Raw genomic sequence first — 21,457 nt, forward strand, 5'->3', positions numbered from 1 at the left:
CCCCAAGGACAAGACAAAAGACAGACTACAATCACACTTACACGGGGAATGATGACAGGAATGACAGGAGGTGGATGCGTGGAGGGAGAGGAAGGTTCAGCTGGAGCAGATGGTTCGGGCTTAATCCCGCACGGGACGTCGGGCTGGACTTCGACGGCCACCGATGCCACCGATCCTGGTTCCCGCGTGGTAACGGGTCGAAGCTGCCTGGTGGAGTGAAAGCTGCCTGGTGGAGTGAATGCTGCTTGGTGGAGTCAAAGCTGCTGGGGGGAGTCAAAGCTGGGGGGAGTCAAAGCTGCTGGGGGAGTCAAAGCTGCTGCTGCTGGGGGGAGTCAAAGCTGCTGGGGGGAGTCAAAGCTGCTGGTGGGAGTCAAAGCTGCTGGGGGGAGTCAAAGCTGCGTGGTACTGCTCGTGGTACTGCCTCTGGACTCATCTGCCGCATCTCTCTCTCTCTTTCATCTCAAAGGCTTCCGCGCGCGCTTTTATTGCGCCTGGGGTGATCAATCCGCCGGCCTCCAGGACACGCCCATCGGCAAGCTCGCCTCGGCCCTGATTGGCCGCGAGGGCCCACCGATCCCGCCCCCAGAGGAGGCGTTGGCAAGGCCACGCCTTGTTCCTGGCGCTGGGCTGACTCCTCCCACCTTCTGCTCCGAGATGACCTCGTGCTCAATGGAGTCTTGCAGCGAAAAACACGGTCCCAAAGCAGCAGCGGCGAATGCAGAAAACCACCCAATGCAGTTGGCAATTGATGACAAAAGGGTATTGCGAAGGGAATCTACCTTATTTGAATTCGGTGCAATGGAGTGTCAATTAATGGAAGACAAAGCCTTAACTAATACACAGAATAAGGAGATAACTACTGAACAGGGAGATCTATGATTTGCTACGTGATTGTATATGGAATAACTACGGGGACGACCTTTAACCTTTACACACCAAATGGAGGAAGGAGGGTGATATTTTACAACAATTCATTACACTTACAATGATAATAAAAAAAACACAACACCATTCTCACATCCACAACACTGCACCCTCCTCCTCTTAGGCACGACCCGGGCCTATTAAACTTTTACCTTTAGTGTGGCACGTAGGTGTAGTTCCCTCTACATTTAACCTGACCCTGAGTGTGACAGTTTTAAAACACAAATAAATATGTCCCGCTGCTGCATTGCACCCTATCTAACAGATTTACGCCCACAGCTAACCTAATTGCGGAATTGTCTTCAAACTAAACACTTACGGTGGGGGCGCATTATTTACAGTTACGCTACTTGTATTTACAAAATGCAACCCAGGACCTGCGATTGTTCTTTTGGAGGGGGGGGGGGGGGGGAGACAGCCTGTGCTGCATCGACGCACCAAAGCACCATCAAGCACCAATCGGTGCACAGTCTCCACAGTTCAATAATAAAAATACCCAACAAACCCCTGGTGCCGGTCTTCCTCTTCGGCTCCCTCTACTGGCCATTGTCGTTCTTCCAGATGTTGTCTTTCGTCTTTGCTGGCGGCCTATTTGGACATAATAAAATGACATGCACAAAACGTGTCCATTGTTCTTTTTATTTATGGCCCACAGGGCCGACTATGTGTGGTTCACCTGTATGGCATAGGTGCCATGTTACCAAGGTCCGCCAGCAAGATCTCGGGCCATCATGGCCGGTTCCAGCAGAGGGGCCATGCCCCCACCCGTGGGGTCCATCAGTGGTGCTCAGCCACAGACATGTGGTCCATAAGTGGTGCATCGATGCAGACAGCTGGTTGCGGGAGTTTCGGGCACACAATGGCGGACTCCCGCACGCTCCCCTCAGCGCCCAGTGGCGCACAGTCCTCGGGTGGGAGACAAGGGGGCGGGAGAAGACAGGTGAGTGAGGGGTAAGGTCACAAGGGTACACATCAATAAAGGCAATGCAAGGTGAGGTGAGTCTGGAGACTGAGCGGAGAAAAGCTCGTCCCTACCGTACGTCACCCCCCCTGTTACCTACTCTACCCTTGCCCTTACCCCATATTTACAAAAACCCACACATTTACAAATTCGTCGCTACCGTCACGTCTTCCCCATATTTCCCCTATACCAAATTCGTCCCCACAATCCCTCTAACCAAAATTTGCCATCACCCAATTCATCATCAATCCTCATAAGGAGGGAGAGATGGAACAACAAAGCACAATGTCACACCCACGTCATGATGCGTCTCACATTTCAAACATTTGCACCAAAATAATAAAACAACCTGGCATGGTGTGGAGGTACGTCATCTCAGGTGAGTGGATGTAGATGGTGCGAGGAGATTCTTAATCCTAACTATCTTCTAAATGACTTTAACACACTTTACACTACCCGGGGTCTTTCCCTGCTAAACCATTGGCCGTCTTACTCTATGCGGTTTTAAGAACCAAATTCCCATTGACCAAACTGTGGTGCTTCCTCAAGTTGGGGTCTCACTCCCCCGATTCAACTCCCTGTGCACTTGCACAATTTCAGGACTGGGTCGTGTGGCTCTCCCAGCAGGTCTACCCACCTGCACACCTCCACCACTGCAGTTGCCTCCGAGCTTACCTGCTCCTTACCCTAACCTATATACCTGGGGAAGGCCCTCTGGCGCTCTCCCCACTCGGTGCCCTCTGGCACTGGGCTACCCGGGTCCGTCCTCCGGATCCTCGGGCCCCATCCACAACTCTAACGGCTCCCAGAGCCCACCTGCGGCCTCACCTGGCCGACATCCTCACAGTGGTGGAGTGCTCAACCAACTACACACACTAACAGGCCACACGCCCAGCCATTTCCACGTCACTAATGCACCCATCCAAACTCCATTCTTCCACACGCACCACAGATGCCAATATTCAACCACAATTTACCTGTACCCTCTACGTAACACTTACACTACCCTCCCAGGGTATTCGTGATGGGGTCCATCCTCCTTTCCCCCATCCACACCCCTCCGCACCATCCACTCCACTCCACAGTTTCCACCATACTCACTCCACGACCATCCATTCCATACTCCATGTATCCCACACAACCATTCTCCATTCACCTGCAGTTGCACACCTGTGCAATCACTCCTACTGGTGCTTCCTGCACCCTCCTTCCTCCCTGGACCATTTGGTCAACACAACACACAATCACCACTACTCGGTCATACACTGCTCCATACACTTTCGATTCTCAAAACCATTGCCTCAGGCACCCAGATTTTCCCACGCTCACACACACATCTCTCCCGAGCATTGCCCCGCAATTCCTCATTTGCTCGATATCAATACTCTCACACACACGGCATCATCTAAGCTACCTGGTGCCCTGCTAAAACTTGCGCTTCCCCGTCGCCCCTTACATTATTGCGCTCCCTCGTCATTATCATCCAACTACCCTCTCTATGTCCCCGCCTACCTGTCCACTGGTGCTACTTAACCTTACCGTTACCTATGGTCATCTTCTCTAGATCCCTATCATTTTAGCCTAACCCTCCCGGGCTAGTTTTCACTGCCATAAACCCCATAAAACTATTGCTCCTTTGCCCCCTCTGTGAGGGATGGCAGAGTTGCCATCCCACCACATCGGGCATCTCTCACTATAAATTTTGCTCACCAAATTCCAGCCAATCAAAAATTTTCCAATCACTGCCAATCCTTATACCAATCCTTTGCCAATCATCAAATTTTGCTTTTCAAATTCACTATTTTCAATTTCGGATCCAAAACACTATCATCATTACAGTCCGCTATATCTGAGCCTCGGTGCGTCGTTACATCATTAAAGCTCGGCTTCCCAAAGCCGAGCAATGAATTTGGGTGGTTTGGTCGCCTGCAGGTTGAATCCATCCGGCATTCGGTTCAGGGGGGGGGGGGGGGGGAGGCTTGGTCGGGCCGAGATTCCACGCACCATCTCGGCGCGGATCCTTGCGGCCTCCGGCCCGATGGCTCGATCTCGCCCGGTCGGAACCCCGTCCCCGCCACCAGGGGGCACCATGCCGCTTCCTCCAACCTGTCCCTGAACCAGACTGGTCGCCTCGCCCGACAAGACCCGGACTCGACCGTGCGGGCGGGGCCAAGCCCGAATCGGCAACGACGCTTCAAAGAGAAGCGACGCAACACCGACCCGCGCCAGGCCTCGCATCCAGCAAAGCGCACCGTGCCCCGAGTGCTCGCATCGGCTATCCGTCGCCCTAAACGCTGCCCGGTCAACGTCGATGCTTCACTCACATGCCCACACGCACACGCGACCCTTTTGACACTCACAAAACCCAGCGTCTCGGCGCCTCCAGTGCATCCCACACACTCCGTCCATGCCACCTCCGCACTCCCTGTTACACACCACACCTCTCGCGCACACTCGCCGTTCGCACACTTCCTTAACACACCTCGCGCACCGTCTTGCGCACTCTCCTCACTCGGTATGTACTCCGTACCACTCACCATGGGCGTGCACTCTTGCATCCACCCACTAACGCGCTCCGATGGGCTCTCCCACCCCCGCGCCACAACCAACTCAGGTGTGCTTCCTCGCACACATTCCACCACCACCTTACTCTCTGTGTCACACTCCGTACACTCTGTTTCACACAGACCCTCCGACGTGCATTCTCGCTCGCACTCGGTGTCACACTCATGCTCCGATGTGCTCTCTCGCACTCGCGCCACCACCAACTCACTCTCCGTGTCACACTCCGTACACTCTGTTTCACACAGACCCTCCGACGTGCATTCTCGCTCGCACTCGGTTTCACACTCGCGCTCCGTAACACGCTCATTCCCCGATGCACACTTATTTTCCACAAGCGCGCCATTTCCACTCACAGGGGACCCTTCACCAACGCCCGGATGCTTTCTCGATCCCAAGCGCGCGAAAATTATTTTGTCGCCAAACATCCTCCTGCAAAATCTATCCGCACAATACACAGCACGACTCACCTGGGGGATCCTTTTCTCCACGCGCACCTGCAAATCTTTATAAGGATTAGCAAGTACGGCATCAGGATGTGAAAACGGACTTTGCACATTTTCCATTCCTTCCTCCAATTCCCGGGCTACCTCCGTCGTCTTTTCAATTTCAACTATACCCATTATTTCTTTGTTCACCTCGATGACCGTTGGCTTTAATAAAATTCCCTCTACCTCAGCGGTCGCCGGCTGCCCCATACCCCGGGTCGCGATCTCTATACCCGTCATTTTACCCGTGCTTTTCTCCGCTTCGCTCCACCTGCGCTTCTCGAGTCGCTTTACCTCATCGTGCACCCTTGGGACCTGCTCGCCCAATCTGCCCCCAAGGTTCTCCCCCATTGCCAAATTGGTCCCCATCTTCCTTTTTGACTCTGCATTCATTTCTTTTAGTTCCTTAGTCATTTGAACACCCATGTCGTTAATTTCCCTGGTGGATATGAGCCCCTGGGCATACATTTTGTTTTCCTCATTCCATTGGGTCAAGAATTTCGACAAATTTGCAAAAAATGGATCCCAGACTGTTGACAACGCGGGCTCGACTGCCGCGACCATGTGCGAGGTGCCATTTTGTGCGCCTCCAACCTCGTGCGCGGCGTCGCCATCTCGTGTGCCTGATACCCCCGCAACCACCTCACCATTTCTCTCCTCCTCCATTTCTTCCCTCTGGTCCTGGGTTACCCCTAACCCCTCTAATTCCCCCACCGGCATCCGATCGCCTTGACCATCCATGGCATGATTTTAAATTTGGGATATTAAAAATAAAATCTCGGGCCACTCGTAATTTTGAGCGTGCTATTCGCGCTTCAGGTCCGAATCCGACACTCCTGACACCAATTGTTACGGAACCCAACGTCGGCCTCTGTTCCCCTTATCGAGGGGGGATTAATCCCCTCGTTTATGACTGACCGACGTGGCCCCTGACGCTGCCCAGCTACCTTCGGAAAGGCAGGTGCACAGCCCCGTTCGTACCGCGGACAGATGTTAATTGCCGAGCGGTTTAGCAACTGCGGCACGAACTATTAACAGAAACTAACCCGATTCCTTGAACGTTGGCCAAATTGTGCCACAGGTTTTCAATGGGGAAAAGACAAAGACGAAGGATGTGAAGAAGAGGAAGACAGCAGTAGGAAATACGAATATGATTTATTTCTACCTATTATGTACACCATGAAAAGTAACCAAGGAAGAGGAAAGATAATAAAATAAAATACAGAAGAAGAAGAAGACACAGTGCAAATTAGCTTACCTATTACAGTCTTACTTAAAGGACAAGACAAAAGAATAGACAGACTACAATCACACTTACCCGGGGAATGATGACAGGAATGGCAGGAGGTGGATGGCTGGAGGGAGAGGAAGGTTCAGCTGGAGCAGATGGTTCGGGCTTGATCCCGCACGGGACGTCGGGCTGGACCTCGACGGCCACCGATGCCACCGATCCTGGTTCCCGCGTGGTAACGGGTCAAAGCTGCCTGGTGGAGCCAACGCTGCCTGGTGGAGTCAACGCTGCTTGGTGGAGTCAAAGCTGCTGGGGGGAGTCAAAGCTGCTGGGGGGAGTCAAAGCTGCTGGGGGGAGTCAAAGCTGCTGGGGGGAGTCAAAGCTGCTGGGGGGAAGTCAAAGCTGCTGGGGGGAGTCAAAGCTGCTGGGGGGAGTCAAAGCTGCTGGGGGGAGTCAAAGCTGCGTGGTACTGCTCGTGGTACTGCCTCTGGACTCATCTGCCGCATCTCTCTCTCTCTCTCTCTCTCTCTCTCTCTCTCTCTCTCTCTCTCTCGATCTCAAAGGCTTCCGCGCGTGCTTTTATTGCGCCTGGGGCGATCAAGCCGCCGGCCTCCAGGACACGCCCATCGGCAAGCTCGCCTCGGCCCTGATTGGCCGTGAGGGCCCACCGATCCCGCCCCCAGAGGAGGCGTTGGCAAGGCCACGCCTTGTTCCTGGCGCTGGGCTGACTCCTCCCACCTTCTGCTCCGAGATGACCTCGTGCTCAATGGAGTCTTGCAGTGAAAAACATGGTCCCAAAGCAGCAGCGGCGAATGCAGAAAACCGCCCAATGTAGTTGGCAATTGATGACAAAAGGGGAATGCGAAGGGAATCTACCTTATTTGAATTCGGTGCAATGGAGTGTCAATTAATGGAAGACAAAGCCTTAAACTAATACACAGAATAAGGACATAACTTCTGAACAGGGAGATCTATGATTTGCTACGTGATTGTATATGGAATAACTACGGGGACGACCTTTAACCTTTACACACCAAATGGAGGAAGGAGGGTGATATTTTACAACAATTCATTACACTTACAACGATAATAAAAAAACACAACACCATTCTCACATCCACAACAATATATATATATATACACACACACACCTAACGAACCCATCTTTCAGGTTTCATCCCAATCCGTCCACAACTTTTTGAGACGCCATGCCATCACTTTCAAAACTGTCAAGAATCACTTTAAAAATTCTCATATCCGGATCTTGATATTAGTCCTCAACCTGTCCACCAAGTTTTGTCCAAATCCATCCATAACCTTTTGAGATATCCTGCTCACAGACAAATAGGAATGAATACATAACCTCTGTCCATCTTCGGTGGCAGAAGTAAAGAGTAATCTGAAAAGAAGTTTGTGTCTGTATCAGTACCAAAAGGTAAAGTCAGTATAATTGGAAAGAATTTTACTGCTTAATGCATATTATTCTCAGTATACATGGTGAGTCAAAAGTAGCGCCCGATTTCTGTTTTTTCGGCTGTCAGATTCTTTCTGGGATGTCATGTTGTTAATAATTGCCTTGCAGATTATTAATTTTCTTAATTTATTTATTTTTGTTTTTATTTTGCAGGTTATTGCTGAGAGTTTGGAAAGTTACTGAAGTTGCACCAAATTGAACCATGAATTACCTTTCAATGAATCAACGCATTGCGGCCGTGAAACATTACTGCAAATGTAATGAACAACCAACGATGGCGGCACGCCGTTTGGCACAGGAATTCGATATTAACCCACCCCAGGGAAGAAACATACGATTGATTGTCGAGAAATTTGAAGCAACAGGGTCGGTAGCCACTGCAAAGAAGTCCGGTCGTCCGAAAACGGCAACGAATGTAGCTAAGGGTTTCCCCCGTAATAATTTTCCGTAATAATTTTCCCCCGAATAAATGGTTCGATAAACATGTCATTCATTTATTTCTACCTTCTTGTACACTGTAATACAAATGGCAAACAAACAATCAACTGACAGAAATATATATATATATATAATATATATACACAAAGAATTAAGTTAAGCACCCCTACACAACGAATTAAGGTAAGCACCCCCTAATATATATTCTTTGTGTATATGTATACATTGGCATATATTCTAAGGTATGTGAGATCAAATAATGATTGGTATGACATTAGCAATTATCCATTGATGAAATTGAGTGATCAAAGTGAAAAAAAGTGATTGGTTGAGTCAGTGATCCGATCACGTGGGTCCTACACACGTTATTGACGCAAAGATCGCTAGAGGTCTTCTCAGAACAATGACTGTACGTTAGAAAACATAAACGTCATCCACACTGTCCGTGATGGACCTATAGCTCCATACTTAAATTGAGGTGAAAATATGCCTAAAATTCCCAAAAAATTTCACCTTAAATTATTCAGAATAAAATATTGAAAACGGCATGATTGTTATATTTTTATGTGACCATAATATCACTTCTCCAGAAAATATAGCAATATCATGGGTATATTACACTGTTTTGACGACAACAAACTTGTAATGTGCGAGGTTGTAAAAAAACGGGGGGGGTGCTTAACTTAATTCTTTGTGTATATATATATATATATATATATATATATATATATATATATATATATAAACAGGAATTGGGCGCTACTTTTGACTCACCCTGTATATCATCATCAAAGTCCCAACTCCTTTATAGAGAGAGCAGGGCACTTGTTCCTCGTTTGTAGGCAGCACAAGGCTGCGGGGTAGCTTCATTGGCTGAGGGCACGGCTGTGCAGCTGATGCAATTCCCTCTGTAGATTATGACAGGAATTTGTAATGTGTTCATGGTGCCAACGATAGTTTGCCTATTTTTCGAGAAGGACACCAAGGAATGCTGACAGATGGCACGCCCGTTTAATATTTATCCGAGGGACGACACACATATTGATTAATAACCCTGCCTGTGAAACACCAGAATGACAGTTTGTAGCTGGGCCGAGGTTCAAACCCAGGCTAGAAGACAGTGTGCGTACCTCTAGCCCGTGATTGAATGATAAAAATTTTCATAATACCAGTTGCTGGTGGATATCCAATTGGGAAAGGTTGCCCAAGATTGTAATTTTTTTTCCATCGCATCAAAATGTGCCCCAATGCCATTTGATTGTAAAAAGGCCTCGAGGTCAAACGTTTTCTTTGAATCCACTCATCATTGCGCCAGCTTTGGTGATTTGTGAGAATTTTTCAAAGTTTACACACAAAAATTACAATGCCCTGTCTTAGGTCATGTCCCACTTTGGCCAACCTTCCGCCTTTAACATAAATATTACAGCGAAAGGGACGAGGGAATGCCTACATTATGAGAATGCAATTATTGTAGGCCTACTAAATTTGTTGTACACCGCTCCTCTCCGATTCCATCTCCAGGCGCTGCATGACGTCATTGCCGGGCACCGAAGGGGGCACGGCGATGACGCATGCTGAAAAGGGTTAGGGTTAGTTGTTTCACTCCGTGAACTCCGGTCCGTGAACTCAGTTTTCACTCCGGTTGTTTATTTGTTTGTCCGGGCGATATACCTCAGCCATCCTTTGAGATAGGAAGCTGAAATTTCAGCACAATAGTGAGCAAGTCCTTTGGCACAACGTTATTTCGTTTTGTTTGTTTTTTGAACTTGGCAAAGTTTTGCCAAAACGTTTGTTTTTTGATTAATAAATTAATTGATCAGTTATTTAATTATTATCGATTAATTAAGAACTTATTTATTTCCTTTCTCGTCTGGGCAATATCTCAGGCACCTTTTGAGCTAGGAAGCTGATATTTGGACATGACAATGAGCAAGTGATTGGCTGTAAAGGGTATTTTTGATTTATTGATCAATCAATTAATCGATTAATTTTTTAATTATTTGATTAATTTGATCAATGAATCTTTTTCATGTTACAGATTCAGATCAATCGGTGGTGGTTTGGGTATTATATTAGCCAATTGATTAATTATTTAAATATTTTATGATTATTAAAATATTTATTTATTTATTTATTTTATTTATTTAAAAATGAATATTTATTTATTTATTTATTTTCCTTATTAATGATTTATTTTTTTCTTTCTCATCTGCAAATATCTCGGGCACCTTTTGAGCTAGGAAGCTGATATTTGGACACGACAATGATCAAGTGATCTGGCTAGAAAGGATATTTTGATTTATTGATTAATCAAGTAATCGATTAATTTTATTTATTGATTGATCAATTATTTTTTTTGATTAATGACCATTAATTTTCAAAAAGTTACAGCTTCGGATGAAGCACTCACTGGTGGTTTAGGTATGCTATTTGCCAATTGATTAAGAAAATATTTTATTATCATTATTTATTTGTTTTAATTATGCAATTAATCAATCAATTTATTGAACACCTCTCCCTCCCAATACAGTCTCTATGAGCTGCATGGCGGTATTGATATGCCACGCTAGAGGATATTTATATATTTGGAATTAGGGCGGTGTACTTTGAATGTATCTGTACTTCTTTTTTTTCTTTTTTTCTGGTGAACTACTTAAGTTTCTTTGGCCAGTGTGCAATGTGAAGTAAGCATTAGGCTTGCAGAGTGTGCATCTCCATGCAAAAGTATTGGAAACAGCTTACACAGGAAAGTGTGGAAAAATTGCCCACATGTTTTCAATTTCCACATAATCCTTTCACATTCACGAGCTGGCGTGGGCATAGTACAGCTGAGTTTGGACAACACTTACAGAAAAATAATGGAGTGGTGTTGAAAGATTTGAATGGAAGACGGTGATAATCCTTCACTGACAATTTGATATTATGTGATGGAAATTTGCCAATGAGTGATTTCTATAATATAATTTATATCAACTTCTTAATTTAATATACTTTGCTAGCTTAATTAGTAGGACTTTTGCCCATCTATACCATAGTTTGCTAGCTTAATTAGTAAGACTTTTGCCCATCTATACCATAGTTTGCAAGCTTAAGTAGTAGGACTCTGCCCAACTATACAGTAGTTTGCCTGCTTAAGTAGTAGCACTTTTGCCCATCTATACCATAGTTTGTTAGCTTAAGTAGTAGGACTTTTGCCCATCTATACCATAGTTTGCTTGCTTAAGTAGTAGGACTTTTGCCCATATATTTTTTTATTTTTTTTTGTATACAGAGTCGAGGCTCGTGAAAGAGCTAACATTTATCAAACAAACAAATCAAACAAACAAGCAAACAAAGTATATAAAAAGGGGAGCGGTCGACAAGATGGGGAGAGAAGGGGAGGAAGCACACAAACACAACATTTGAGAGCAGGGACATCGGGAGATGTTTTTGGAGGGAGAGGGCCTGGGGGGAGGCAGGATAGGTATAAAACGCAAGGACACCAAGGACTTCCAGGAATGAAGTCGGCACCTCAAAAAAGTGGATTTGGGGTGAAATTAGCGGGGGTAGAAAAGATCAAGGTTTTGGATTGGGGAAGATAAGAGATGGTGGTGAACAGCCGTTTTAAAGACCTGGAGGGAGGAGTGGGATTGAAGAGAGTGAGGGAGTTTGTTCCAGAGGCGGGAGAAAAGAGGAATGAAGGAGTGAAGGTGAGCAGAGAGTCTTGATTTTGGCAGTTTAACCATAAGAGGGTTGCAGGCAGATCTTGTGCGACCTGCAGGAATATTTGGGGGACAGAGCCCAGAGAGAGCTGGGGGAGCAAGGCCGGAGAGGAGTCGGTAGAAGACGGAAAGACCACCAACCTGCCTGCGGTGATTAAGTGAAAGGCCCTCGGAGATAGCGTCATTGCGGGAGATTCCAATGATTCTGAACGCTTTGGTTTCAACAGCGTGAAGACGAGCTAGGTGTGAGGCAGGAGCACCAGCCCAGAGGGGAGAGCAGTACTCCATTGAGCTGCGGATGAAAGCCTTGTATGTGGTGAGGAGCTCAGGTGTGCCAAGGAAGGACTTCGTACGACGGAGGATGCCCAGTCGGCGACTGGCTTTGGAGGCCAGCTTGGAAATATGGTTTTCCCCGGAAAGATCATGGCAGATAGTGAGACCCAAAAGCTTGAGTGACAGAACTTCTTGGAGAGGATTATTCAGAAAGTAGATGGGAGGGTTGTCCAGTCGGTCTTTTCGGAGAGACATCGTAAGAGTGTGAGATTTGTCAAGATTGAAAGACGTGTTCCACTTGTTTGCCCAGTCTGTGATTTTGTCCAGGTCTGCAGAGAGTGAGGAGGCTGCAGACTGCCGATCTGAGGGATGAGGAATGGAGCGGCAGAGAGTGGAGTCATCAGCAAAGAGATAGAGAGGATTTTCAAGAGAGTCAGAGAGATCATTGATGAAGACCAGAAAAAGCACAGGGCCCAGAACACTGCATTGGGGAACTCCAGCCTGAACAGGAAGAGGAGATGAGAGAAACCCATTCAGGGCCACACGTTGACTACGACTAGAGAGGAAGTCCGCCAGCCATGCGTGGAGATTTCCATGGATACCAAAGGAGGAGAGTTTAGTGAGCAGAGCGGGGTGCCAGACCGTATCGAAGGCACGTGATATGTCGAGGGAGACAGCTCTAATTTCCTGTTTGGCATTGTCCAGTGGGCACGCTAGCAATGCCATGGGCACGCTAGCGGTCACGAACGACCATTGAAAGCGCTGCCCTCCGAACCGCAGGGAGAGGCAGCACTTCCGGAATGTGCGGATGGGTGTACCGTTGGCGGCAAGCAACGCGGGGCCCCGGCCCGCGGTTCGCTTGTCGGACGTGGAGGCGGGGATGACGCTTACCTGCGCTCCTGTATCGCAGAGGAAACGGCGCCCGGACAAGGTGTCCGTAATGAACAGGAGGCTGCCGGAATGGCCGACGATCAGGGCCGCTAATGAGCGCCGGCCCGGTCGTTTCCCGACTTGTGAAAAGAGCATGGCGGGCGACACGTCCTAGCCTCGTGGCCGAACCTGGCGTGGCAAGAGCACCAAGCTTGCAGCGGCGGCGGCGGCGGCGGCCGCGGTGGTGGTGGGCGGGGCGTGGCAGCAGCCACGAGGGACGCTGTAGCTTCTGCCCCGGGATCCACGACGGCGGCACCATAACTCGACCGCGTGTCGCAAGCCGCGAAAAACTTGTCGGCCTCTACGGCCAGGGCGCGGGGTTCCTTTATTTCGGAACCGGCCAGCGCGAGGCGTACCTGTAGAGGTAGCTGGCATAGGAAAAGCGCCTAGAATAAGAAATCCGGGGCTTGGTCACCCAGCAGCGACAGCATAAAATCCATCCGCACGGATGGTTGTGTGTCGCCGAGTTCGGGAAGGTCCAGGAGGCGGTCGGCCCGTTCGATCTCCGTGAGGCCGAACGTGGCGATGAGACGTTTGAGCGCCTCATACTTGTGGTCGACCGGCGGGTGCCGCAGGATGGACACAACTCGGGCGGCAGTGCCGGGCCCGAGGGAGGCGACCACGTGGTAGTAACGGGTCTCGTCCGCCGTTATGCCTCAAAGCTGAAATTGAGCTTTGGCCTGCATGAACCACACGTCGGCCTGTGCTTCCCAAAACTCTGGGAGTTTTACTGCGACGGTGTTGGTGGCCATGGCGCGTTCGGTGGTCAGCGACGGCTGAACCAATCGGGGTCACCAGTTAAGTGTGGTGCTGCGCACACACAACTTGCTTGCCAAAGAGGTAGGCCACAACGCGTTTGTTAAAACAAAAGAGTCTTTATTTCGAAAGCTCGAACTGCAGCACTGGGCGGGCTCGAGCTTAGAGCCCGCATATATGTGCCGAGGCCACGCCTAGTCCCCGGGCGTGGCCGATCGGTCGAAGGGCGGGGCATGTGCCATCGGTCCCCGCCTGGGCGCTCTCGCCACCCACTGGTGCGTGGAATTATTGCCCCTTGTGCCCGCCACAATGCCATTGTTACGTTTATGTTGATGCCATTGTTACGTTTATGTTGATGCCATTGTTACGTTTATGTTGATGCCATTGTTCGGCCCAAGGATTTGAATGCTGCCCACAATTATTTATGAGGGCCATTCAGAAGTGTTGCAACTCAGGTATATAGAAACAAGATAACAGGCGTCAACTTCATTTCTCAATGCATCTCAAGAACCTTTGGGCCATTTTTGTATGCAAAGTCGATGCTCGTGGAAGAGGTAGAACACAAAGAATCAGACCACAACAGGACAAAAGGATCAGTAGAAAGAAGGGGGAAACAGCAACAGCATGGGTGGGGACAAAATAGAGGAAGACCTGAGGCAGCTATGGGATGTGGGGAAGAATCAGGGGTAGGGGAGGACAAGATGGATACAGAAGCAAACTCTCAGGAATGATAAACTGGAAATTTGGAAGGAGGAAGGGTTGGGAGTGGGGTGTGTAGGGAGATGGTGGGAGGTGGAGAGTGGATGAAGTGATAGGCCCATAGACTCAGCTTTAGTGCAGGAGATTCTAATGATCTTGAAGTACTTGGTTTCCATGGCGTCAAGCTGAGCAAGGTGTGAGGCAGGGGCTCCAGTGCAGAAGGGGTAAGGGGAGGGGGCGGGGGAGGTAGGGGTGCAGCAGTATTCCTATCAACCTACAAGGCCTTCATCCACAGCTTGATGGAGTTCAGGTGTGCCAAAGAAAGACATTGTACAATGGAGGATGTCCAGTTCGCGGCTGGCTATGGAGGCCAACTTTGAAATGTGGTTTACCCAAGAAAGGTAATGGCAAATATTTAGACCCAGAAGTTTGAGTGAGCGAATGTCCTCGAGAGGATTGTTGAAGAAAAGATGGGATGGTTTACCAGACAGACCTTTCGAAGAGCGATATTGAGTGTTAGATTTGTCAGGTTTTGTCAGACAGACAGACATTGGGTGAATTATAGTAAGTTGATTTATGACAAGTAAGAATCATGTACAATGATGCGATGGTTTGCATTTGACACCAAAATAAAGCAAATTTAGCATTTTTTTCTTTACCTTTAAAAGGTGCCATGCTGCATAGATTCCGTGCCTCTTCTAAATCCCCTCACACCTACCTGCCTTTCTGCTGCACAGGTAACCAGTTCTCCAAGCTGTGGGGACATGATAGGAAGCTGCGGCCCATCAGAATTCATCTCTCGGCATAACCTGGATGGTGCCTTCACCTTTGTGGACCACCGCTGCGCTGCGGTGCTTGGATACCAGCCACAGGTGCGTAGAGTAGGAGTTGGTTAAGTGAGAAAGTAGTGCCAACTTTACCATCTTTAGTTTCATCTATAACAATAAGTGAACCTTTCTTAGATGTTACCAAAGCTTTGCTATTTAAAATGTTATTTAATGAACTTTGCTTAAATAATTTCCACTTGTGCTGGTTAAGGTAACATCAGGTAACATCACTTATGAACTGAACAAAAGTTTTAAAACGGTAATTGTATGTTTAAAGCAAGGATCTGACCACCACTCTCAATCGCTGCAGGAACTGTTGGGAAAGGATCCTGTGGACTTCTGCCACCCAGAGGATCAGAGCCACGTGAGAGAGAGTTTTCAACAGGTGTGTGTGAGGAATACTTGAGAAAAACACTCACCAGAAAGCTGAACTTTGGGTGCAAAAGGAGCATTAAGTTAAGGATAATTAAAGCAATGGAAGTTTTCATTTCAAAGCCAGAGGCATGTCCCTGTAAAAATCTCATACATTTTTCATGGCATCTGGTGGTATTTAATGAGAATTTAATGACAGATGCTCTTGGTTCTCAAACCGTATAAAAATAATTCCCTTTTTAAGGCCATTTTTTTCTGCTAAAGTGGGGGTTAGCCTTACGTGCCCCATGACAATCATCATGGTTCCCTTTTTGAGGCAATGTTTTTTATGGTCAGGTGCCCTTCCTGACGCCAACCCTTTAGTCGCCTATTACGATACGCAGGGATACAACAACAACAGGCATTTTAAGGCCATTTTCCCTACTAGAGCGGGGGTTAGCCTTGCGGCCCCCATGACAATCTTCTCCATTTTGCCCTATTTTCTGCATCTCCCCTTGTTAACCCCCTTGCCCGCATTTCTTCTTCCACCATCTTTAGCCAAGTCTTTCTCCGTCTTCCCCGTCCTCTACTTCCTTCTACATTCATTTCCATCACTCTTCTCAACCAGTCACTTTCATCCTTCCTCAACACATGACTAAACTATCTCAACCTGTTCCGCTTCACAGCATCCATCACAGGCTCTATTCCAGCTGTGATGATTTTTCTGTCATTGACTGCAGTTGTTTTTCTTGGCTGACCTGCCTGTTATCTATTGATAAGCACACAAGTGGTTTCTTTCTTTTTCAACATATTCTAAATTGTTGTATTTTCTGTGACCAATTGTTGTGCTTTAGTTCTAATTGAATTATTCTGTTCTTTCAGTTTCCAAATTGCTTAATTTTCTTTCATAGACAGTTCTCTGGTCTTTATGTTTGTTTACTCCTACTAACTCCCAAGGCAAAAGCAAAGGCCAAAAACCAAGACTAGACATTCACAGGCCTTTTATGTGTGAACAATCATTGCAACAAGAAACATCTGTCAGTCATTTGTTTCAATACTTATGCTTACCTGAAATGGGGGACTGAACATAAAAAGTGCTATTATTCTACAATGGTAAAACATATATCCATATACAGTGCACTCAGAATGTATTCAGACCCCTTCACTTTTTTCACTTTGTTATTTTGAATAACAAATTTGATTTGTTATTTTGTTAGGATTTTAGAAAGTTTTGCAAATTTATTAAAAAGAAAAAACTAAAATATTACATTGACATAAGTATTCATACCCTTTGCTATGACACTTGAAATTTAGCTCAGGTGCCTCCCATTTCTCTTGATCATCTTTGAGATGTTTCTACATCTTGATTGGAGTCCACCTGTGGTAAATTCAATGCATTGGACATGATTTGGAAAGGCGCACACCTGTCTATATAAGGTCTCACAGCTGACAATGCATATCAGAGCAAAAACCAAGCCATGAGGTCGAAGGAACTGCCTGCAGAGCTCAGAGACAGGATTGTGTCGAGGCACAGATCTGGGGAAGCCGAAAAAAAAATTCTGCTGAATTGAAGGTTCCCAAGAGCACAGTGGCCTCCATTGTTCTTAAATGGAAGAAGTTTGGAACAACCAGGACTCCTCCGAGAGCTGGCCGCCCGGCCAAACTAAGCAATCGGGGGAGAAGGGCCTTGGTAAGAGAGGTGACCAAGAATCCGATGGTCACTCTGGCTGAGCTTCAGAGATCCTGTGTGGAGATGGGAGAAACTTCCAGAAGGACAACGATCACTGCAACACTCCACCGATCTGGGTTTTATGGCAGAGTGGCCAGACGGAAGCCTCTCCTCAGTGAAAGACACATGAAAGCCCGCTTGGAGTTGCAAAAAAGCACCTGAAGGACTCTCAGACTGAGAAACAAGATTCTGTGGTCTGATGAAACCAAGATTGAACTGTTTGGCCTCAATACTAAGCGTCATGTCTGGAGGAAACCAGGCACCGCTCATCATCTGCCCAATACCATCCCAACGGTGAAGCATGGTGGTGGCAGCATCATGCTGTGGGGGTGTTTTTCAGCAGCAGGGACTGGGGGACTGGTCAGGGTTGAGGGAACAATTAACGGAGCAAAGTACAGAGATATCCTTAATGAAAACCTGAAACAGAGCGCTCAGGACCTCAGACTGGGCCGAAGGTTCACCTTCCAACAGGACAATGACCCTAAGCCCACAGCCAAGACATCACAGGGGTGGCTTAGGGACAACTCTGTGAAGGTCCTTGAGTGGCCCAGCTAGAGCCCTGACTTGAACCCAATCGAACATCTCTGGAGAGACCTGAAAATGGCTGTCCACCGACGGTCCCCATCCAGCCTGACTGAGCTTGAGAGGATCTGCAGAGAAGGATGGCAGAGAATCCCCAAATCCACGTGTGCATCGCTTGTCGCGTCATACCCAAGAAGACTCGAGGCTGTAATCGCTGCCAAAGGTGCTTCAACTAAGTACTGAGTTGAGGGTCTGAATACTTATGTCAGTGATATTTCAGTTTTTTCTTTTTAATAAATTTGCAAAACTTTCTAAAATCCTGTTTTCTCTTTGTCATTATGGGGCATTGAGTGCAGATTGATGAGGGAAAAATGAATTTAAACGATTTCAGCATAAGGCTGCAACATAACAAAATGTTAAAAAAGCGAAGGGGTCTGAATACTTTCTGAATGCACTGTAAGTACTAACAAATAAAAGATGGCCTTCTGTATATCTTTTGATCTCAAATCCAAATTTCTTGAGTGTATAGAAATAATAACAAATTTGACTTCACTGTTCCAATGCTTATGGAGGGCACTGTGTATACCACACAATGTTATACCCAGTAAATCTTCATGTCTTCACTCTGGTTAGGCTCACACCATTTATACAACAGTTTGTACACTAATTAATTAATTAGGTATACATATTCCATATATATTCAACATCTACTGCTCATATTCCAATTTCTCTGCAAGAAAGGTAAGAACCTGCTCAAAGAAAGCTACTCTTCTGATTTTAACAGAAAGAAATGAAGGAATATCCCAAGCACTCATCACTGTGGGCCATCTTCGTACACCCCACCATTATTCAATGTAGAATTACCTTTAGAGGCCATTTTTCCGCGCAGAGCAGGGCTTGGCCTTTTTTTGAAGCAATGTTTTATGGCCGGATGCCCTTCCTGCCGCCAACCCTGTTAGTCGCCTCTTGCGACACACAGGGAATTACCAGTGAACTGGTACTCCATTTGCCGACCTCGGAAGGATGACAGACTGAGTCAACCCCCCCTGGTGTTAATTCAGCGATCAATCGGGATTCGAACCCAGGATCCTAGGATCCCAAGCTGCACCCGAACCTCTAAGCCAACACCAGACTTATTAAATGTAGGTAAAGCAGATATCATTTACAGTCATCGATCTATAATGGAAAAGCTATAAGTTGGTGGTGGTGGTGGTGGCGGTAGTGATTCCAAACTTTATGACACCCCACAAGGTAATTCATCAAATGTTATTGAATGAGCCTCAGAGTGGATCCAGTAACTACCTTCATTGTTCACCTTAACAACGGCGGTATAGCTGTGCTACGCTCATCACCAATGCAAGAACTGATGTCGTTGGTCCTAAAGGACCAGGAAGTGGCTGTCTGCAAGAGGTGAGGTTCTTTGGATTAGCAGCTTCAGCTCGGGATAACATGCAGTGCAACCTTACCCTTGTTCTTGAAGGGCTATTGTTATTCTGCTTGTGACACCTTTACTGTTATCGAGCTCTAATGCCATCAAATAATGATCTACCTTGGAAAACGGAGCCTAATAAAACACGTCTCCGTGTCATTTTGATTCGGATTTGGTACAATTGAGACAAACGTGTGCATACACACATATACGTGCGTGTATGCATTCGTGTGCCTGTGTCTGCTTGTGTGGGATCTCTTACGCTCACTGGTATCGACAAAGATGGATTTTTTGCTTCTTCAGTTATATGAGTAATCTGTCTTTTTTTTGTTTTCTCATAAGTTCCTGCTTTTGCTTTTCCGTACCCCAGGTGTTGAAATTGAAGGGGCAGGTTTTGTCGGTCATGTTTCGATTCCGAAGCAAGGGTCGTGACTGGTTGTGGCTTCGCACGAGCTCATTCACATTTCAGAACCCTTACTCGGATGAAGTGGAGTACATTGTCTGCACGAATACCAACGTGAAGTAAGGCTGCACAAAGCAACCACCTATCGACATGGTTATCCTGTTGGAATACATTTATCTTACCTTGACGTGTTGCATTTCACCTTCCTTATAACCTGCTCCTAGCCGACAGCTGCAGCAGGGCGGTTCAGACCTAGAGTCGAGCCCTGGATTTGACCACGCTCAGGTACCATGATCCGCTTTGTCTTTCGATGTACATATTCAATTGATCATGTCTTGCTGTTTTCCTACAGAACATTAAACTCTTATCTGCTATTGATGCTTTGAACATGTCCCTCAATCCTTGGATGAAGGTCGGCATGCCAGGAGGCCCAAGCAATGTATCCGGTGCCCCGGACCACGCCAAGATCCTGGACAAGACGGAACCCTTGCTCAGCCAAGACCGTGACCCGCGCTTTGCGGAGGTGTACACGACAGGCCTGGACGCCGGTACTGCAGCCTGATGCAAGGCAAAGGCCTCCCTTGGGAATGTACGCTGATTTTGGCACGGGCTGCGACGTTGTCCTCCGAGCCAGAGTTTAGCATGTTGGCCTATGGCCAAACTTAACATGGAGATGTGTCAGACTTACGATGTTTGGCCAAGGCTTGGGGAGGCGTTCTTTCTTTATATCAGGCGAGGTCAAAAGAGAGTAGGATGGACAGGGGAATACATTGAAAACCAAGCATAGGGAAGGTCATTCAGCCCAACATTCCAGCACTAGATCATGATCCTACCATTTCTGCCCACCACATATCTTTCCCCAGGAAGAGTTCTCTCCTGCCAAGAAAAATTCCACATATAATCAGAGATAAACTCGCTGGATGAAAGGCAGAAGGGGAAAGAGAAGGAAGCAAATTGTCTGCAATTGCATAAAAATGTCAATCCCTTTGGCAGGCACATTACAACCACCTTTAGAGGCCATTTTTTCCCCCGCAAGCGGGGGTTGGCCTTTTTCAGTCACATTGATAGACAATAATTTTTATAGGTCTCTCGACAATAATTGATAGACAATAATCTCTCGCTTGGTCCAACCACTCAACTCAACAACAAGGTATATGCAGACGGATATGTACAGAGTTATATTTTCATCATGTTTTGCTTGTTTTAATTATACACTGGTAGGCAAAATGCACGAAACGATATCACCATATCCTTGGGAGAAGGAAGGACGTTTCATGCGAGGCACTGTTACTTCAAAACTCATGAACAAATAAGATGTGCAAATAGGAAGATGTGCAAATAGGAAGATGTGCAAATAGGAAGATGTGCAAATAAGAAGCTGTGCAAAAAAAGGAGATGTGCAAATAGGAAGCTGTGCAAATAGGAAGATGTGCAAATAGGAAGCTGTGCAAATAGGAAGATGTGCAAATAAGATGATGTGCAAAAAAGGAGATGTGCAAATAGGAAGCTGTGCAAATAGGAAGATGTGCAAATAAGAAGCTGTGCAAAAAAAGGAGATGTGCAAATAGGAAGCTGTGCAAATAGGAAGCTGTGCAAATAGGAAGATGTGCAAATAGGAAGATGTGCAAATAGGAAGATGTGCAAATAGGAAGCTGTGCAAATAGGAAGATGTGCAAATAGGAAGATGTGCAAATAGGAAGATGTGCAAATAGGAAGATGTGCAAATAGGAAGATGTGCAAATAGGAAGCTGTGCAAATA

General features: G+C 47.0%; 1 protein-coding gene across 9 annotated transcripts in view; it reads left to right on the forward strand.

Moving 5' to 3' along the window:
• LOC137422004 (aryl hydrocarbon receptor nuclear translocator 2) overlaps nt 1–21,457 on the forward strand; it is a 195,215-nt gene that overhangs the window by 135,264 nt on the left and 38,494 nt on the right. For 8 of the 9 annotated variants that reach the window (XR_013622627.1, XM_068108658.2, XM_068108660.2 and 5 more), the window contains exons 10-14: nt 15,175–15,309; nt 15,575–15,649; nt 19,666–19,817; nt 19,923–19,983; nt 20,111–20,246. Coding sequence is in view for 8 of the 9 variants with exons in the window: in XM_068108658.2 (XP_067964759.1) it covers nt 15,175–15,309; nt 15,575–15,649; nt 19,666–19,817; nt 19,923–19,983; nt 20,111–20,246 (559 nt within the window). In the remaining variant the exon portion in view is untranslated. Of the gene's footprint in view, nt 1–15,174; nt 15,310–15,574; nt 15,650–19,665; nt 19,818–19,922; nt 19,984–20,110; nt 20,288–21,457 lie in introns of all 9 variants that reach the window. The other variant, XM_078773004.1, reaches the window with a different exon arrangement.

This window comes from Myxine glutinosa, chromosome 2 (genome assembly GCF_964187855.1).
Source record: "Myxine glutinosa chromosome 2, kmMyxGlut1.1, whole genome shotgun sequence".
Lineage (NCBI taxonomy): Eukaryota > Metazoa > Chordata > Myxini > Myxiniformes > Myxinidae > Myxine > Myxine glutinosa.